Source organism: Stegostoma tigrinum, chromosome 5, assembly GCF_030684315.1.
Source record: "Stegostoma tigrinum isolate sSteTig4 chromosome 5, sSteTig4.hap1, whole genome shotgun sequence".
Lineage (NCBI taxonomy): Eukaryota > Metazoa > Chordata > Chondrichthyes > Orectolobiformes > Stegostomatidae > Stegostoma > Stegostoma tigrinum.
The window spans coordinates 96227921-96243002 of NC_081358.1; the positions used below are offsets into that span (position 1 = coordinate 96227921).

At 42.1% G+C, this 15082-nt stretch overlaps 1 protein-coding gene across 3 annotated transcripts in view; it reads left to right on the forward strand.

The window, feature by feature from the left end:
* Positions 1-15082, forward strand: part of LOC125451501 (actin, cytoplasmic type 5-like) — a 38534-nt gene that overhangs the window by 18613 nt on the left and 4839 nt on the right. For all 3 annotated transcript variants that reach the window (XM_048528638.2, XM_048528640.2, XM_048528639.2), the window contains one exon: positions 1442-1590. In XM_048528638.2, the coding sequence (XP_048384595.1) occupies positions 1465-1590 (126 nt within the window). In that variant the 5' untranslated portion in view covers positions 1442-1464. The remainder of the gene's footprint in view (positions 1-1441; positions 1591-15082) is intronic.

Sequence of the window (15082 nt, forward strand, 5' to 3'; positions counted from 1 at the left end):
CCTTGGCTAGTCACCCTATCTATGTCCCTCATGATTTTATAAACCTCTTTAAAGTTTAAACCTCAGCCTCTAATGTTTCTGGGAAAATGACCCCAGCCTATTCATCGTCTCCCTGTGGTTCAAACCCTCTAATCCTGGCAACATCCTTGTGATCACAGGGAAAATATTAGAAGCTATAAAGGCATTATAGTAAGGATTTCAGAAAAATGCAAGATAATCAGGCCGCGTTAAAATGGTTTATTGAAAGGGAAATGAAGTTTAATTAATTTGTTAGAGTTCTATGAAGAAGTAATATGTGCTATGGATAAAAGGGAGATGGCAGTGAATAGTAGTGTCACTGGTCTAGAAATCCAGATGCCCAAGCTAATGCTCTATGGGCAGGAGATCAAATTGCATCACAAAGTGACTGGAAATCAAACTTAAGCGATAAATCTGGAATTGAATTCTAATCTCAGTAATGATGACTGCAAAAGGTATCATTGAATAATGTAAAAACTCATCTCATTCACAAATTATTGTTCAGGGAAGGAATCCTGTCTGCCATCCTTATCCTGTTTGGCCCACATGTGATTTTAGATCCAGTCCCAATGTGGTTGACTCTTAGTCATCCTCAGAAATGTTCAAGCAAGCCATTCAGTTCAAGGGCATAGGGATAGGTAACAGATATTGGCTGCGCTTGCTCTGTCTATATCCAGTGAATTGTTTTAATGAAGTAATGGAACATGCATTGAAGTTATCAGTGAGGTGATTTAAGTTTCAACAAGGGATGAAGAAAAGAACTTCGTCCACTCCACTCTCAGGAGGGAAGACCAGTATGAAAGGGTGCATCAGGGATATGCCCATGAGGTAAATATTTTTATGTCACTGTTCATGGGTCAGATGGAGCAGGAATATTTACTCCTGAAGCACCAAGATCACCTCAACACAGCCTGCAATCTGACTCCCCAACAACTCATTCTCTTCCCCAGAATCTCTAACTACCACATTTGATGTTTGACTCCCTCACCCTCATCCAGTTTGGCTGAATGTGATGTACTGATGCAGGGAGGTCATTCACAGTTATCAAAAATTTGACCTCCAAAAAGGTAAAAAGTATAATCTAAGAGGGAATCAATTGTAAAACTTTACAAGCATACACATTTGTTCAAAAACACTTTCTAAAAAGGTGATTTTACATGGTGGAGACTTTTAACTGAGCTGCCCTCTCTGTTGATACCTCCCCAACCCATAACACCATCCCAAAACTTGTCCCGATTTGATGTGATGTCAATGAGCTCTAGACTTAGGTAGTATTAATAGAAGAGCAATAAACACAAATACCTCACTTAGGTAGCTTAACATTGGATTTGATTTTTAGAAGGGTAGTAGATAGGAGGTATAAAATAATTACTGTTTTCTTTATATGTAGATGTGCTGTTATTTTTTCTCTCTTAATTTCCAGTAATTTCTGGCAGGTATTGAATCATGGCGGATGAGGAGATTGCAGCATTGGTTATAGATAATGGATCTGGGATGTGTAAGGCTGGGTTTGCAGGGGATGATGCTCCTCGAGCGGTATTCCCTTCCATCATAGGGAAGCTTCGACATGAGGTCAGTATTTAATAGACTCCTTTTTTTAACTCTTCTAATTTTTATAAGGGACCTTCAACTTGCTAACAGATATCATCTTGTGAGTTCTTTAAGGAAGCAAACTGCATGTTAAACTGTGAATTTAGAGACTGCAGTCGATATTTCAGTGGATGTTATTTCTCTTGACTTCTTTCTTCTTTTTCTCTCCCAATCTTATGTGTTTAAGTAATTGGTGTTTATGAAAAAACATTGAGAAAGTATAATATTCAAAATTTGGAAGGTCACCAATAATGCTGAGCCAAAAGAAATATTAGAAGGAGCAAACGATATATTTGTCAAAAATGTAAGCGAGGAGTGAAAGAAGTAGAGAGGATTGGTACCTAGATAGTAGAAGAAATTGCTGCCAAAGCTGGGACAAAGAAAGTACGAGGTATGATGGAGAGATTTAAAATGCATAAAATATTGGAACTGTCAAATCTGTCAAAGAACTGCCAAAAATCACTTTCAAACTGCCAAACAACATTGAATTGTTCTATGGAGATGGTATAGTGAGAGTTACTAGAAAGATGCCAGGGATGAAGGCTTTTGTTATGTAGAGGGGCAAGAGAAACTAGGATGGTTTCTATGTTTTCCTTGCAATAGAGAAGATTAATGTAGTTGGGCAGGTTTAGTAGAGATGCTCAAAATTATGGGAGAAACACTTGAAAAGATTGATAGGAACAAACTAGTTCCAATTATGGAAAATAACTAACTGGAGGAAATCTATTTAGAATAATTGACCCAGATGTGATATAAGGGAACCTTTTTTAAACACCATTGGTTGTAATCTGGAATGTACTGTCCAAATGAATGGTGATAACAATTAATTAGGAATGCTCAAAAGTGAATTCAGTAAATAGCCAAATGAGAAAAAAAAATGCAGGGCTATAGAGAAAGAGAAATGGAGTGTGATTGATTGGATATCTCAACTAAAGAAAGAGCACAGATACGACAGGCTATATGTTTTTCTACTCTTCTGCTTTAATCTATAATTTATGGTCCTGCAGAGTTTAACACTGTGGACTACCATATTATTTGAAGCCATCCCACTACTCCATCTATGTGCAAAATACAGTTAGGTATATTGTAACAGAGATAATGGGAACTGCAGATGCTGGAGAATTCCAAGATAATAAAATGTGAGGCTGGATGAACACAGCAGGCCAAGCAGCATCTCAGGAGCACAAAAGCTGATAATGGGAACTGCAGATGCTGGAGAATTCCAAGATAATAAAATGTGAGGCTGGATGAACACAGCAGGCCAAGCTGTGCTCCTGAGATGCTGCTTGGCCTGCTGTGTTCATCCAGCCTCACATTTTATTATCTAGATATATTGTAAGGTCTGTTGGTTAATAAAATGTGAGGCTGGATGAACACAGCAGGCCAAGCTGGTTAATGCAGAAAATAGACACATGTTTCTGTGGACAAGCTTTTCACTTGCCCTCAACTGAACAATTCACAAGAAATACTACAGTAAAGGGGAATAAAAATTGTACTGTATGAGGGGACAGTGCTGATTGACAAGTGGGCTCTGCTTGCAAATTGCATTATCAGTGAGAATCCACCATTTAATGATGACTGACCGTTATCTGCCAAGATTTGTTTAAATTTTCAACATGGTAAGTTGACTCTGACTGGTCAAGACATTGCCACAAGAAAGGGACCAGGGAACGGCTGTTACTTATTTAGTTGCATTGAAAAATGAGCAGTGTGTGTACATGTTCATTCTGCAAAGAACAAGTGCTCTGTGTATTTAAACATGTAGCTTCCACTGCCCTGCAAGTTGCCATTCTGCAAATCTGACTGATCATCTACATTGTTTGTCACTAATGTTGTCCAATTGCAAAATCACATTGAATATCGGATTTTGTGAGAAACTCACAGCATAATGTCTACTATTAGATGTGATAGTCTATTAGTTTAGTATTACTTACAAGTTTTCCTACTGAGGGCAGGATTTTCAACAAAATGTGCCTTTTTTCAGCAATACTCAATTTCAATATTACCAGGCAAGTATTAGGCCTATTGGACTACTATAAATTTAACATCAATGTTTTCAGTTAAGGTCAAAAATTTTCACACAACACCAGCCTATACGCCAACAGGTTTATTTGAAGACACAAGCTTTCGGACTAACACTCATTCTTCAAGTATCAATGAGAGGGTTGGCATCAGACACTGAATTTATAAGCAAAAGATCAAAGGGTCATAGACCAGCATTGAACAAACCTAAGATGACTGTTAAATCTTTAATCTGTTAGAAAGGATTACTATGCAAATTCCACAAGTTCCTTCAAGTCATTAGCCTGAGATAGCTAAAGATTTTATCAATTCATCAGTATAACAGAGGTGGCATCCCAGGTCAGACAATGCATTTTAGGTGTGAGGCCTCGTTTCGAATCTGGCTGTGTATCAAATAGGAGTCAGACTGGTTTTATTTGCAAAGTCGGAATTTATAAAATGCCACATTGACTGTCTACAAATTGTGTGCTTTTTGAACAAAATAGAATGTATCTGCAATTACAAATCTGCAAATGCAAATACACGGCATAGATTTATGGATGTGCTGTGCGTACGTGTTTGTGTGTGTGAGGGAGCAGTGTGTGTGTGTGTGAGGGAGCAGGTGCATGTGTAGATAGTGCGGTGGGGTCACCTGTAGTATGATGTATTCGCAAGATCCCGGCTGAGGCCACCCTCTTGGGTGCTGAATTTGGTCATCAGCCTCTGCTTGGTGACTCCACCCTAAACATGTTAAGACAGTCAGGACAAGTCCTACGCACACACAGAGATAACACAGCGTGGAGCTGGAGGAAAACAGCAGGCCAGGCAGCATTAGAGGAACAGGAAAGTTGATGTTTCAGGTTGGGACCCTTCTTTTCTTTTCTGAAGAAGGAACCTGACCCAAAAAATCAACTTCCCTGCTCCTCTGATGCTGCCTGACCTACTATGTTCCTCCAGCTCCACACTGTGTTATCTCTGACTTCAGCATTGGCAGTTCTTACTGCCTCTACGCATTCACGGGATCTGTTCAGATGAGTAGGAATGCAACAGATGCCTGTAGATGCTGAAGGACACCCTTATAAGAACAGGGTATGATGTTGAACTCATCAATCGACACTCCCAATGTGCCACAGCAACGAACTGTAATAATCTCCTCAGAAGGCAGATATATGATACATCCGACAGCGCACCCTTCATTGTCCACTACTTCCCAGGAGCAAAGAAACTATGCTGTGTCCCTTAACACTTCTTCAATGATGATGCGTACCTCACCAAGATATTCCTTACGTCTCCACTTTTCGCATCAAACAACTGTCAAACCTTAAACAGAGCACTGTTCACAGCAAACTACCCAGCCTTCAGGGCAACATTGACCACAAGAGCACACAACCCTGTCATGGCAATCTCTGCAAAACATGTCAGATCATCAACATGGACACTACCATCATACATGAGAACACCACCCACCACGTACACGGCAGATACTCATGTAACTCGGCCAACATTGTCTATCTCATATGCTGCAGGCAAGGAAGCCCTGAGGCATGGTATATTGGCAAAACCATGCAGACGCTACGACAACAGGTGAATGGACACCGCGCAACAATCACCAGACAGTAGGGGAACACTTCAGCGGCCAAGGACATTTGGCCTTGGATCTTTGGGTAAACATCCTCCAAGGTGTTCTTTGGGATACACAACAACGCAGAGTCACCGAGCAGAGGCTGATAGCCAGCTTTGATCCCCATGATGACGGCCTCAACTGGGATCTCGGATTTATGTTGCACTACAGGTGACCCCACCGCACTATACACACACACGTGCACAAGCGCACACACAGAGTCTCTCTCTCTCTCACACACACACACACACACACACACACACACACACACACACACACACACACAGAGAGTCACTCTCTTTCTCACACACATGCACATGAACATACAGTCTCTCCCTCACACGCACACAGGCACACACACACATAAATCTATGGGGTGAATTTGCATTTTCAGATTTGTAATTGCAGATACATTCTATTTTATTCAAAAAGCACACAATTTGTTGATGGTCAACGTAGTAGTTTAGAAATTCCTAGTTTGAAAGTAAAACCAGTCTGACTCTAAGTTGATACACAGCTAGATTCTAAACAAGGCCTCACACCTAAAATGCATTGTCTGGCCTGGGATGTCACTTCTGTTATACTGAAGGAATTAAAATAAACTTTAGTTATCTCAGGGCAGTGGCTTGAAAGAAATTCTGGAATTTTTTTATTAATCCTTTCTAATTGAATTAAGATTTAACAGCCAGCTTAGTTCTGCTCAATACCATATCAGTTTTACTGACCCTTTGATCTTTTGCTTATAACTTCTGTGTCTGATGCCACCTGTCTCATGTTCACCCGAAGAAGGAGTGAGACACCAAAAGCCTGAGTCTTCAAATAAACCTGATGTTGTGTGATTTTTGACTTTGTCCATCCCAGTCCAATGGGGACACCTCCACATCATATGTTCAGTTAAGGGAAAATTCTGACCCTTGAGCATGTACTATGTGAACAGATTGTCTTAACTGGATAGACTGATAGGTACTAGGCAAAAATGAACAATTTCTATACAAGATACATTTAAATGTTGAATTTTAAACTCATATTTATTGGTGCATTAAATATGTAAGCATGGAAAATGAAGGGGTGTTGGGTGAAAGAGCAGGCCAGAGGCTAGGAATTCTGCAATAATAGCTTATATCCTGACTCTCCAAAGCCTGTCCACTATTAGTAAAGTACATGTCAGAATTGTAATGGAGTTGTGTTTGATTGCCTAAATGAGAGCAACTCCAGTGACACTCAAGAAGCTTAGCAACATCCAGAACAAAGTATTTTGGTTAACTGGCACCCCATCCACAAGCATTCACTCTCTCCACCGTTGACACTCTGTAGCAGCAATGTGTACTATCTATAACATCCAGAAACTTACCAGAGTCCCCAGACTACACTTTCCAAAGCTTATGACCACTACCATACAGAAGGCCAAGGGCAGAAGATATATCAGAATAATATAACTTGCAAGCTTCCCACCAAGCCACTCACCATCAGTTTTGGGTCACCTTCACTGCGTCAAAATTCTGGAACTCCGTCTCCAGCAGCATTGTGGGTCCACATTGTGGCAAATACACTGCAGCAGTTCAAGAAGACAGCTCACCACCACTTTCTGGAGGACATCTAGTGATGCACGATAAATGGTGGCTCAGCAAGTGATGGCCCTGTCCCATGAATGAATAAAAAAAAAGAAATGGGAGGAGGACAGTGGAAAATATAAACCCCCTAGTTTTCAATTTCTCTTACTAGAATATTTCACAACTAATAATTCTTACCTGGACCATAGTGACTGAACATAAGTTGTTAAAGAGATAGCATCATGTCTTTTAAAACTAATTTAATTCTTTTGTGAAAGAAGATTTATGTATTCTGAAATAAAATTCTACAACTCAACAATTCCCTACAACCAAATGTGGATGTATTTGAATCGTCGACTCTGAGAAATTTAAATCCAATGGCGCCAGTTTTTGTTCCCAAGTTAGGAATGTAAAAATAGGATATTTCCTTGTATCACAAACCCAACTTGAGAAAAAAAGGCCCCAGAAGGTCTAACTTATATGCCAAATGGCAGAGTTCCTTGTGAAGCAGGCTAGGCAACCCCAGAATGTGAGTGGAGGATGCTGGTCGTGGATACAGTCTAAGCTGCAGATCTGCTCTGCAGTTTGATTTTTGCAAGAAAAGAGAATGAAACCAAAAACGTCCCTTCAGCTCTCAACCTTCACACTTCTTCCCCAAGACACTCCCCAGGCCCCAAGCCCTTCCTGCCACTCTATAATCCTCTACTCATCCCAATGGCTCAACATTCGCACAATGCCACCCTGATTCTCAGAATTGGACACAATATTCCAACTTAACCAATAGGCTTAACTGGTAATTATATAATTGTTTGGCTTAATGTCTTGTGCTCTTGCCTGTTATGTATTATATCTCATGCATATGAAGATATGGCACCAGTTTCTTTATCAAAACCAGAGTTTGTAGTCATGGGATTTCAGATTACTTTTAGTTTTTGGGAAACCACACCCAAGTTTGACAAACTGCACACAGAAGCAAGGAGTTAGACACATATGATCGAACTTCAAACAATTGAACAATTAAATACTGCCATCACTATTTCTAAAGTCTGAAATCCTGCTCTTTTTTTTACACATCTTTCCCTATTCAATCAAAGATTTATGTGTGTGTGTCCTCCCAGATTTCTGTTCCTGTACTAATGTATCATTAGTTTATATTATCACTCCTCATTCTTACTATGAAAATTATTCACTTTTTTATTTGGTATCTGTCTTACTATTTCATCAGTGTCTCTATCTCCTGATATCCATCACTTTTCACCTCACTGTTCTTTCCATTATCACATTCTGCACTTGGGAAATTAAAGTTTTCTACTATAGCTATTCACTGATATTTGCAACTCTGTAACATCCTTGTTGATTCGCTGCTTACATCCTTTTCACTGTCAGTGGTCTATAGGCTACATTGAGCAAGTAATTGCACCCTTTTTTATTATTTAGATCTAGCCAGTGCATTTCCACTGAAAGAGGCCAAAGTAGCTTCTAAGATAAAGTGTGGAGCTGGATGAACACAGCAGGCCAAGCAGCATCTTAGGAGGACAAAAGCTGACGTTTCGGGCCTAGACCCTTCATCAAAAATGGGGGATGGGGAGAGGGTTCTGAAATAAATAGGGAGGGAGGGGGAGGAGGTTCGAAGATGGATAGAGGAGAAGATAGGTGGAGAGGAGAGTATAGGTGGGGAAGTAGGGAGGGGATAGGTCAGTCCGAGGTGGACGGACAGGTCAAGGAGGCGGGATGAGGTTAGTAGGTGGGATTTTTGCTTTTGCTGCTGGTGACTAAAAGTAACTGGTTCAAAGCGGTTGAAGACTTTCATGTATGTGATGGGCTCACATGGGATAATGATAGGATGCTGAACTGTGGAGGGTATTGGGGAAAGTGACTTAAAATTTTGTAACAGGGATGTGGCTAAGAACAAGTAAACTGTTTGTCTTGGTGCTTACAATGATTAAACAGAGATAGATGTTGGTATATGTACTAGTAGGTGTAAGAAAGTGTCAGCTGTGTGACCTAAGTGATGTGAGAAGTATTGGTCTGTGGCTACTGTGCCAACTTACTAATGAAGGGCAGCTCCAGACTGCCAGTGCTTGGCTAGGTGTGTGGCTAGGGTCAAAAATGGTACCAGTGCCAGGGATTCCATGATATCTGAGTCACTGGCAAGTACTTCTGCTTCTGGCCACTGAGAGAATTGGGCTACCATTGGACAAACCGGATGCCATAGAAACATCCGAGATAATGGGAACTGCAGATGCTGGAGAATCCAAGATAACAAAGTGTGAATCTGGATGAACACAGCAGGCTAAGCAGCATCTCAGGAGCACAAAAGCTGACGTTTCGGGCCTAGACCCTTCATCAGAAATGGGGCATGGGGAGAGGGTTCTGAAATAAATAGGGAGAGAGGGGGAGGCGGACCGAAGATGGGTAGAAAAGAAGATAGGTGGAGAGGAGAGTATGGGTGGGGAGGTTGGGAGGGGATAGGTCAGTCCGGGGAGGACAGACAGATCAAGGAGGCGGGATGAGGTTGGTAGGTGGGAAATGGAGGTGTGGCTTGAGGTGGGAGCTGGGGATGGGTGAGAGGAAGAACAGGTTAGGGAGGCGGGGACGAGCTGGGCTGGTTTTGGGATGCAGTGGGGGAGGGGGAGATTTTGAAGCTTGTTATTTCAGAACCCTCTCCCCATCCCCCTCTCTGATGAAGGGTCTAGGCCCGAAACGTCAGCTTTTGTGCTCCTGAGATGCTGCTTGGCCTTCTGCGTTCATCCAGCTCCACACTTTGTTATCTCTGCCATAGAAACATGACAGCTCTATCTGAGGCAAATTAGGAATGATAGTGTGAGCAACACATGGTGCTTCATGAAGGTAAACCTAATGAAACTGGTACTTAGCTGATTTCTGGTAAAATTTTGTCTCAAATTTCGACCCATTCCCCAAAACCACCACTCCACAGTGATTAAAATCCACCTCTATGCCAAATCTTTGTATTTGATTTAACTGATTCTCCCTATTTCTGTCTTGCGGACGGTGGACCCTATTTGCTTAAATACTCAAAATTGAGACTTTAGACTTTCTCAACTTCTAATAAATTGTTTATTTGTGGCCTTACTCCCTCAGCTTAAAAGGTGCAAAAAACAACCTTTTCTACTGAGATGAGTTAATCCATAAATTGAACTCTTTCTAGGAAAGAGACTGTGCTTGCTCTTGACACCAGCCAAGTCCCCTCCAAAATGTCCTAAAATATTCAATCTCTACGTTTCTTAAATTAAAACATTGCTTTTATTTTAAACTCCCCAAAAAAGTGGTCTTTGATATTTACCTTACTGATCATCAACAAACACAACATGTAATAATTTTCCCTAATACTCCGAAGGTACCTTAATTTTCCAAAGTATACTTGGTTAGCTCACTACCCTAGTGATTCTTTGTTTTACAAGTATCGTTCACAAAAATGACTAACATGCCATACTACTATGGGGCTATCTGCAACAAATGAACTGCAGTGGCTCAAGGAAACAGCTCACCACCACTTTCTCAAGGGTGGCCAGGGATGGGCAATAAATGCTGGCCCCGGCAGCAATGCCCAAATTCCATGAATGAAAAGAAAACACACCTTTCACCACACTTTCCACAAGATCTTAAAAATGTACCCATAAGTGGAATTTTCATCATTTCCCGTAAAAACATTTAATACTATTTTACTGCTAAATTAACAGTAATAATATGTTCACATTAAACATACAATGAACAACATGGTGCCATATTTTACATAAAACTGTTTGGATCATAGCAATTGATATCCTTTGGAAAAAGCATCAGCTATAATGATATCTTTTCCAGGAACTTCAATTATTTTTAATTTTTTCACCTGGAGGATGAAACTCCATCAAAACAACTGAAAGCTCTTGATCTAAGTTCTCCAAAAGTAAAACAAAGGGTTGTGGTCTGAATAAACAACAATTTCTTCAGTGTGTTATTGATGTAGACTTCAAACTGATGTCGAGACATTAAAGACAATGTATCTTTCTCTATCATTGAATACATGCATTCAGTTTTGTCAAAACAACTGACAGACCATTCTATCACCATTTTGTTATCTTGCTGCAAAACAGCACCCACACAAATGTCACTGGTGTCAAAAAACTGTTTAGAAATCTTTTCATAATTTGGAGCTGCTAAAACCAGTGTGGTTTCCAGTACAGGTTTCAAGCTATCAAAAAGTTGTGTTCTTGCATATATTTAAATTCACAGTCTTCCTTTAACAAATTTGTCAAAGGAGGAACTATTGTGTGGGCACTTGAAACAAATGTCCAATAAATTTCATGCAAGGCAATAGATCACAAATGTTCACATTTTGTCCTCGGCATGGGAACATCCAAAATAACCCTTATTTTTAACTTTCTAGGTCCTACTTGGTGTTGTACCACTATGTAACCCAAATAATTTATTCAGATTTATAACCAAACTAGCTCTTTGTAGATAATGAAATGGTTCTTTCAAATGATCTAATGTTCTTCCCAGGTAGTGGCTGAACACAACCAAACTGTCAATGCAATTACGTAGCCCTTTAATGACTTAATGTATTCTGGTGCATTTTTCATTACAACCAGCATGACTCTGTATTGAAAAATTCCATCCAGTCTACAAAAGCCGATATTTCTCTCCGACTCTCAATGAATGGAACTTGCTAATATCCTTTGGTGATGAACTGTACAGCACATGTCGAAGTCTTTCAATGCAGTTCTCCAATCTTAAAATAGGATTTGAGTCAACTTTTGATTTTGTGATTATCAATACAAAAACATCGTGAACCATCACAACAGGTGAGCTCCATCTACTACTACTGTTAATCAAAACTCCTTCACTTGGGCTAATTGTGATTGTAAGGGCATTCTTTTTGGCTAACACATTCCTACCTGCACATAATGAACAACCAAAGATGTTTTCCTGAACTATTTATACAAATTGATTGATGATTCTGTAATAGCCACTTTCATAGCTTTCTGGAAGATAAATTATCTTGCTGTGTAATGTTTTAAAGTCCTCTGTATGGTTATTCAATCTGATTATGGAGGATCAATTTGTAATTTTTCATTTTATGATCAATCCTCCAACTGACCTGATGGTATTTTCATTTCACTCCCTACTTCTTTCACGTACCATACATACACTTCTGATTCTTCCCCATCATGATGTCTCTGTAATGTATTAACATGCTACATTGGCTAATTTTGCTTCCTCTCTGGACAATTCACTTCATTATTTTCTCACTTCTTTTATTCTTTCATTCATGGGACCAGCATATTTTCTCCATCCCTCATTGTCCTTAAAATGTGGTAATGAGCTGCCTTCTTGAATTGATACACTGCAATCACTGTAGATTTAGGGAAGGAGTTTCAGGATTTTAACCCAGCAATACTGAAAGAACTGTGAGCTATTTCTAGGTCAGAATAATGAGTGGCTTGGATGGGAACTTGCAGGTGGTGGTTCTCATTTATCTGTTGCTCTTGTCCTTAGTCACGGCAGTGGTCATGAGTCTGGAAGGTGCATCAGTGGTGCAGGAAGTAAATGTTTGAGGAAGTAGTTTCAACCTAGCAGGGGATTATTTTTTCCTTTATTCATTCACGGGATGTGTGTGCCTCTGGCTCGGCAGCATTTATTGCCTATCCCTAATTGCCCAGAGGACAGTTAAGAATCAACCACATTGCTGTGGGTCTGGAGTCACATGTAGGCCAGACCAGGTAAGGATGGCTGTTTCCTTCCCTAAAGGGTGTCAGTGAACCAGATGGGTTTGTCTGACAATTGACAATGGATTCACTGTCATCAATTAGATTGTTAATTCCAAGTATTTTATTGAATGCAAATTCCACCATCTGCCATGGCGGGATTCAAACCCAGGTCCCCAGAACATTATCTGGGTCTCTGGATTAACAGTCCAGCAAAATGCCACTAGGCCCTCACCTCCCCTACTACTTTGTCCCGTATGGTGTCAAGCTTCTTGAGTGTTGTTGGGGCTGCACTCACTTGAGCAAATGGGAAATATTCCTTTACACACTTGACTTGTGACTCTTGGATAATTGACATGCTGTGGGGATTCAGGAAGTGAGCTAATCACTGAAGGATTCCTAGCCTCTGATTTGCTCTTGTAGCCTCAATATTTATATAACTAGTCCATTTCAGTTTCTGGTTAATGGTGGCCCCTAGGATTTTGTTGGTGGGAGATTCAGTGATGATAACGCCATTAAATATTAATGGCCGGTTGTTAGATTCTCTTTTGTTGATAATAGTCCTTGCCTGCCACTCATACAATGCAGATGTTACTCACCACAGGGTGATGTAAACTTGGATATTGTTTAGGTAATAGATAATGGGAACTGCAGATGCTGGAGAATTCGAGATACCAAAGTGTGAAGCTGGATGAACACAGCAGGCCAAGCAGCATCTTAGAAGCACAAAAGCTGATGTTTTCGGCCTAGACCCTTCATCAGAAAAGGGGAATAGGGAGACGATTCTGAAATAAATAGGGAGAGAGGGGGAGGTGGACCGAAGATGGATAGAGGAGAAGATAGGCAGAGAGGAGAGTATAGGTGGGGAGGTAGGGAGGGGATAGGTCAGTCCGCAGAGGATGGACAGGTCAAGGGGGCAAGATGAGGTTAGTAGGTAGGAGATGGGGGTGCGGCTTGAGGTAGGAGGAGGGGATAGGTGAGAGGAAGAACATATTAGGCAGGTGGGGACGAGCTGGGCTGGTTTTGGGATGCAGTGGGGGGAGGGGAGATTTTGAAGCTGCTGAAATCCACATTGATACCATTGGGCTGCAGGGTTCCCAAGCTATTCCTGCAACCTACGGGTGGCATCATTATGGCACTGCAGGAGGCCCAGGATGGACATGTTGTCTAAGGAATGGGAGGGGGAGTTGAAATGGTTCGTGACTGGGAGGTGCAGTTGTTTATTGCGAACCGAGCGGAGGTGTTCTGCAAAGCAGTCCCCAAGCCTCTGCTTGGTTTCCCCAATGTAGAGGAAGCCACACCGGGTACAATGGATACAGTATACCACATTGGCAGATGTGCAGGTGGACATCTGCCATGTGTGGAAAGTCATCTTGGGGCCTGGGATGGGGGTGAGGGAGGTGGTGTGGGGGCAAGTGTAGCACTTCCTGCGGTTGCAGGAGAAAGTGCCGGGTGTGGTGGGGTTGGAGGGGAGTGTGGAGCGGACAAGGGAGTTGCGGAGAGAGTGGTCTCTCTGGAAGGCAGACAGGGGTGGGGATGGAAAAATGTCTTTAGTAGTGGGGTCAGATTGTAGATGGTGGAAGTTTCGGAGGATGATCCGGTGTATCCAGAGGTTGGTGGGGTGGTGTGTGAGAACGAGGGGGATCCTCTTAAGGCGATTATTGTGGGGGCAGGGTGTGAGAGATGAGGTGCGGGAAATGCAGGAGATGTGACAAGGGCGTTCTCGACCATTGCGCGGGGGATGATGCGGTCCTTGAAGAACTGGGAATGCAGGTGTATAGGGACTGGATGTCCATGGTGAAAATGGGGTGTTGGGGACCGGGGAATTGGAAGTTCTGGAGGAGGTGGAGGGCATGGGTGGTGTCATGGAGGTAGGTGAGGAGTTCCTGGACCAAGGGGGAGAAAATGGAGTCCAGACAGGTGGAGATGAGTTCGGTGGGACAGGAGCAGGAGGAGACAGTAGGTCGGCCAGGGCAGGCAGGTTTGTGGATTTTAGGAAGGAGATAGAAGCGGGCGGTGCGGGGTTGGAGAACAATGAGTTTGGAGGCTGTGGGTGGGAAGTCACCTGAGGTGATGAGGTCATGGATGGTTTGGGAGATGATGGTTTGATGCTTGGGGGGTGGGCCATGATCAAGAGAGCGGTAGAAGGAGGTGTCGGAAAGTTGGCGTCTGGCCTCAGCAATGTAAAGGTCAGTGGGCCATGCTACAATTGCGTCTCCCTTGTCTGCGGGTTTGATGGTGAGGTTGGGATTGGATCGGAGGGAGCGGAGTCCTGCATGTTCTGCAGGGGAGAGGTTGGAGTGGCTTAGGGGGTAGAGAGGTTGAGGCAGTTGATGTCTCGATGGCAGTTGGAGATGAAGAGGTTGAGGGAGGGTAGGAGGCCTGGGGGTGGTGTCTGGGTCATGTTTCGTTTGGACCGCTTCAGTATCTGAGGAACCATGAATGGGGTTAAACATTATGCAATCATCAACAAATATCCCCACTTCTGACCTTGTGATGGAGTGAGATCATTGATGAAGCAACTGAAGATGGTTGGGCCCAGGACATAGTAACTCGTGCAGCGATGTTTGCAGCTGAGATGGCTGTCAACA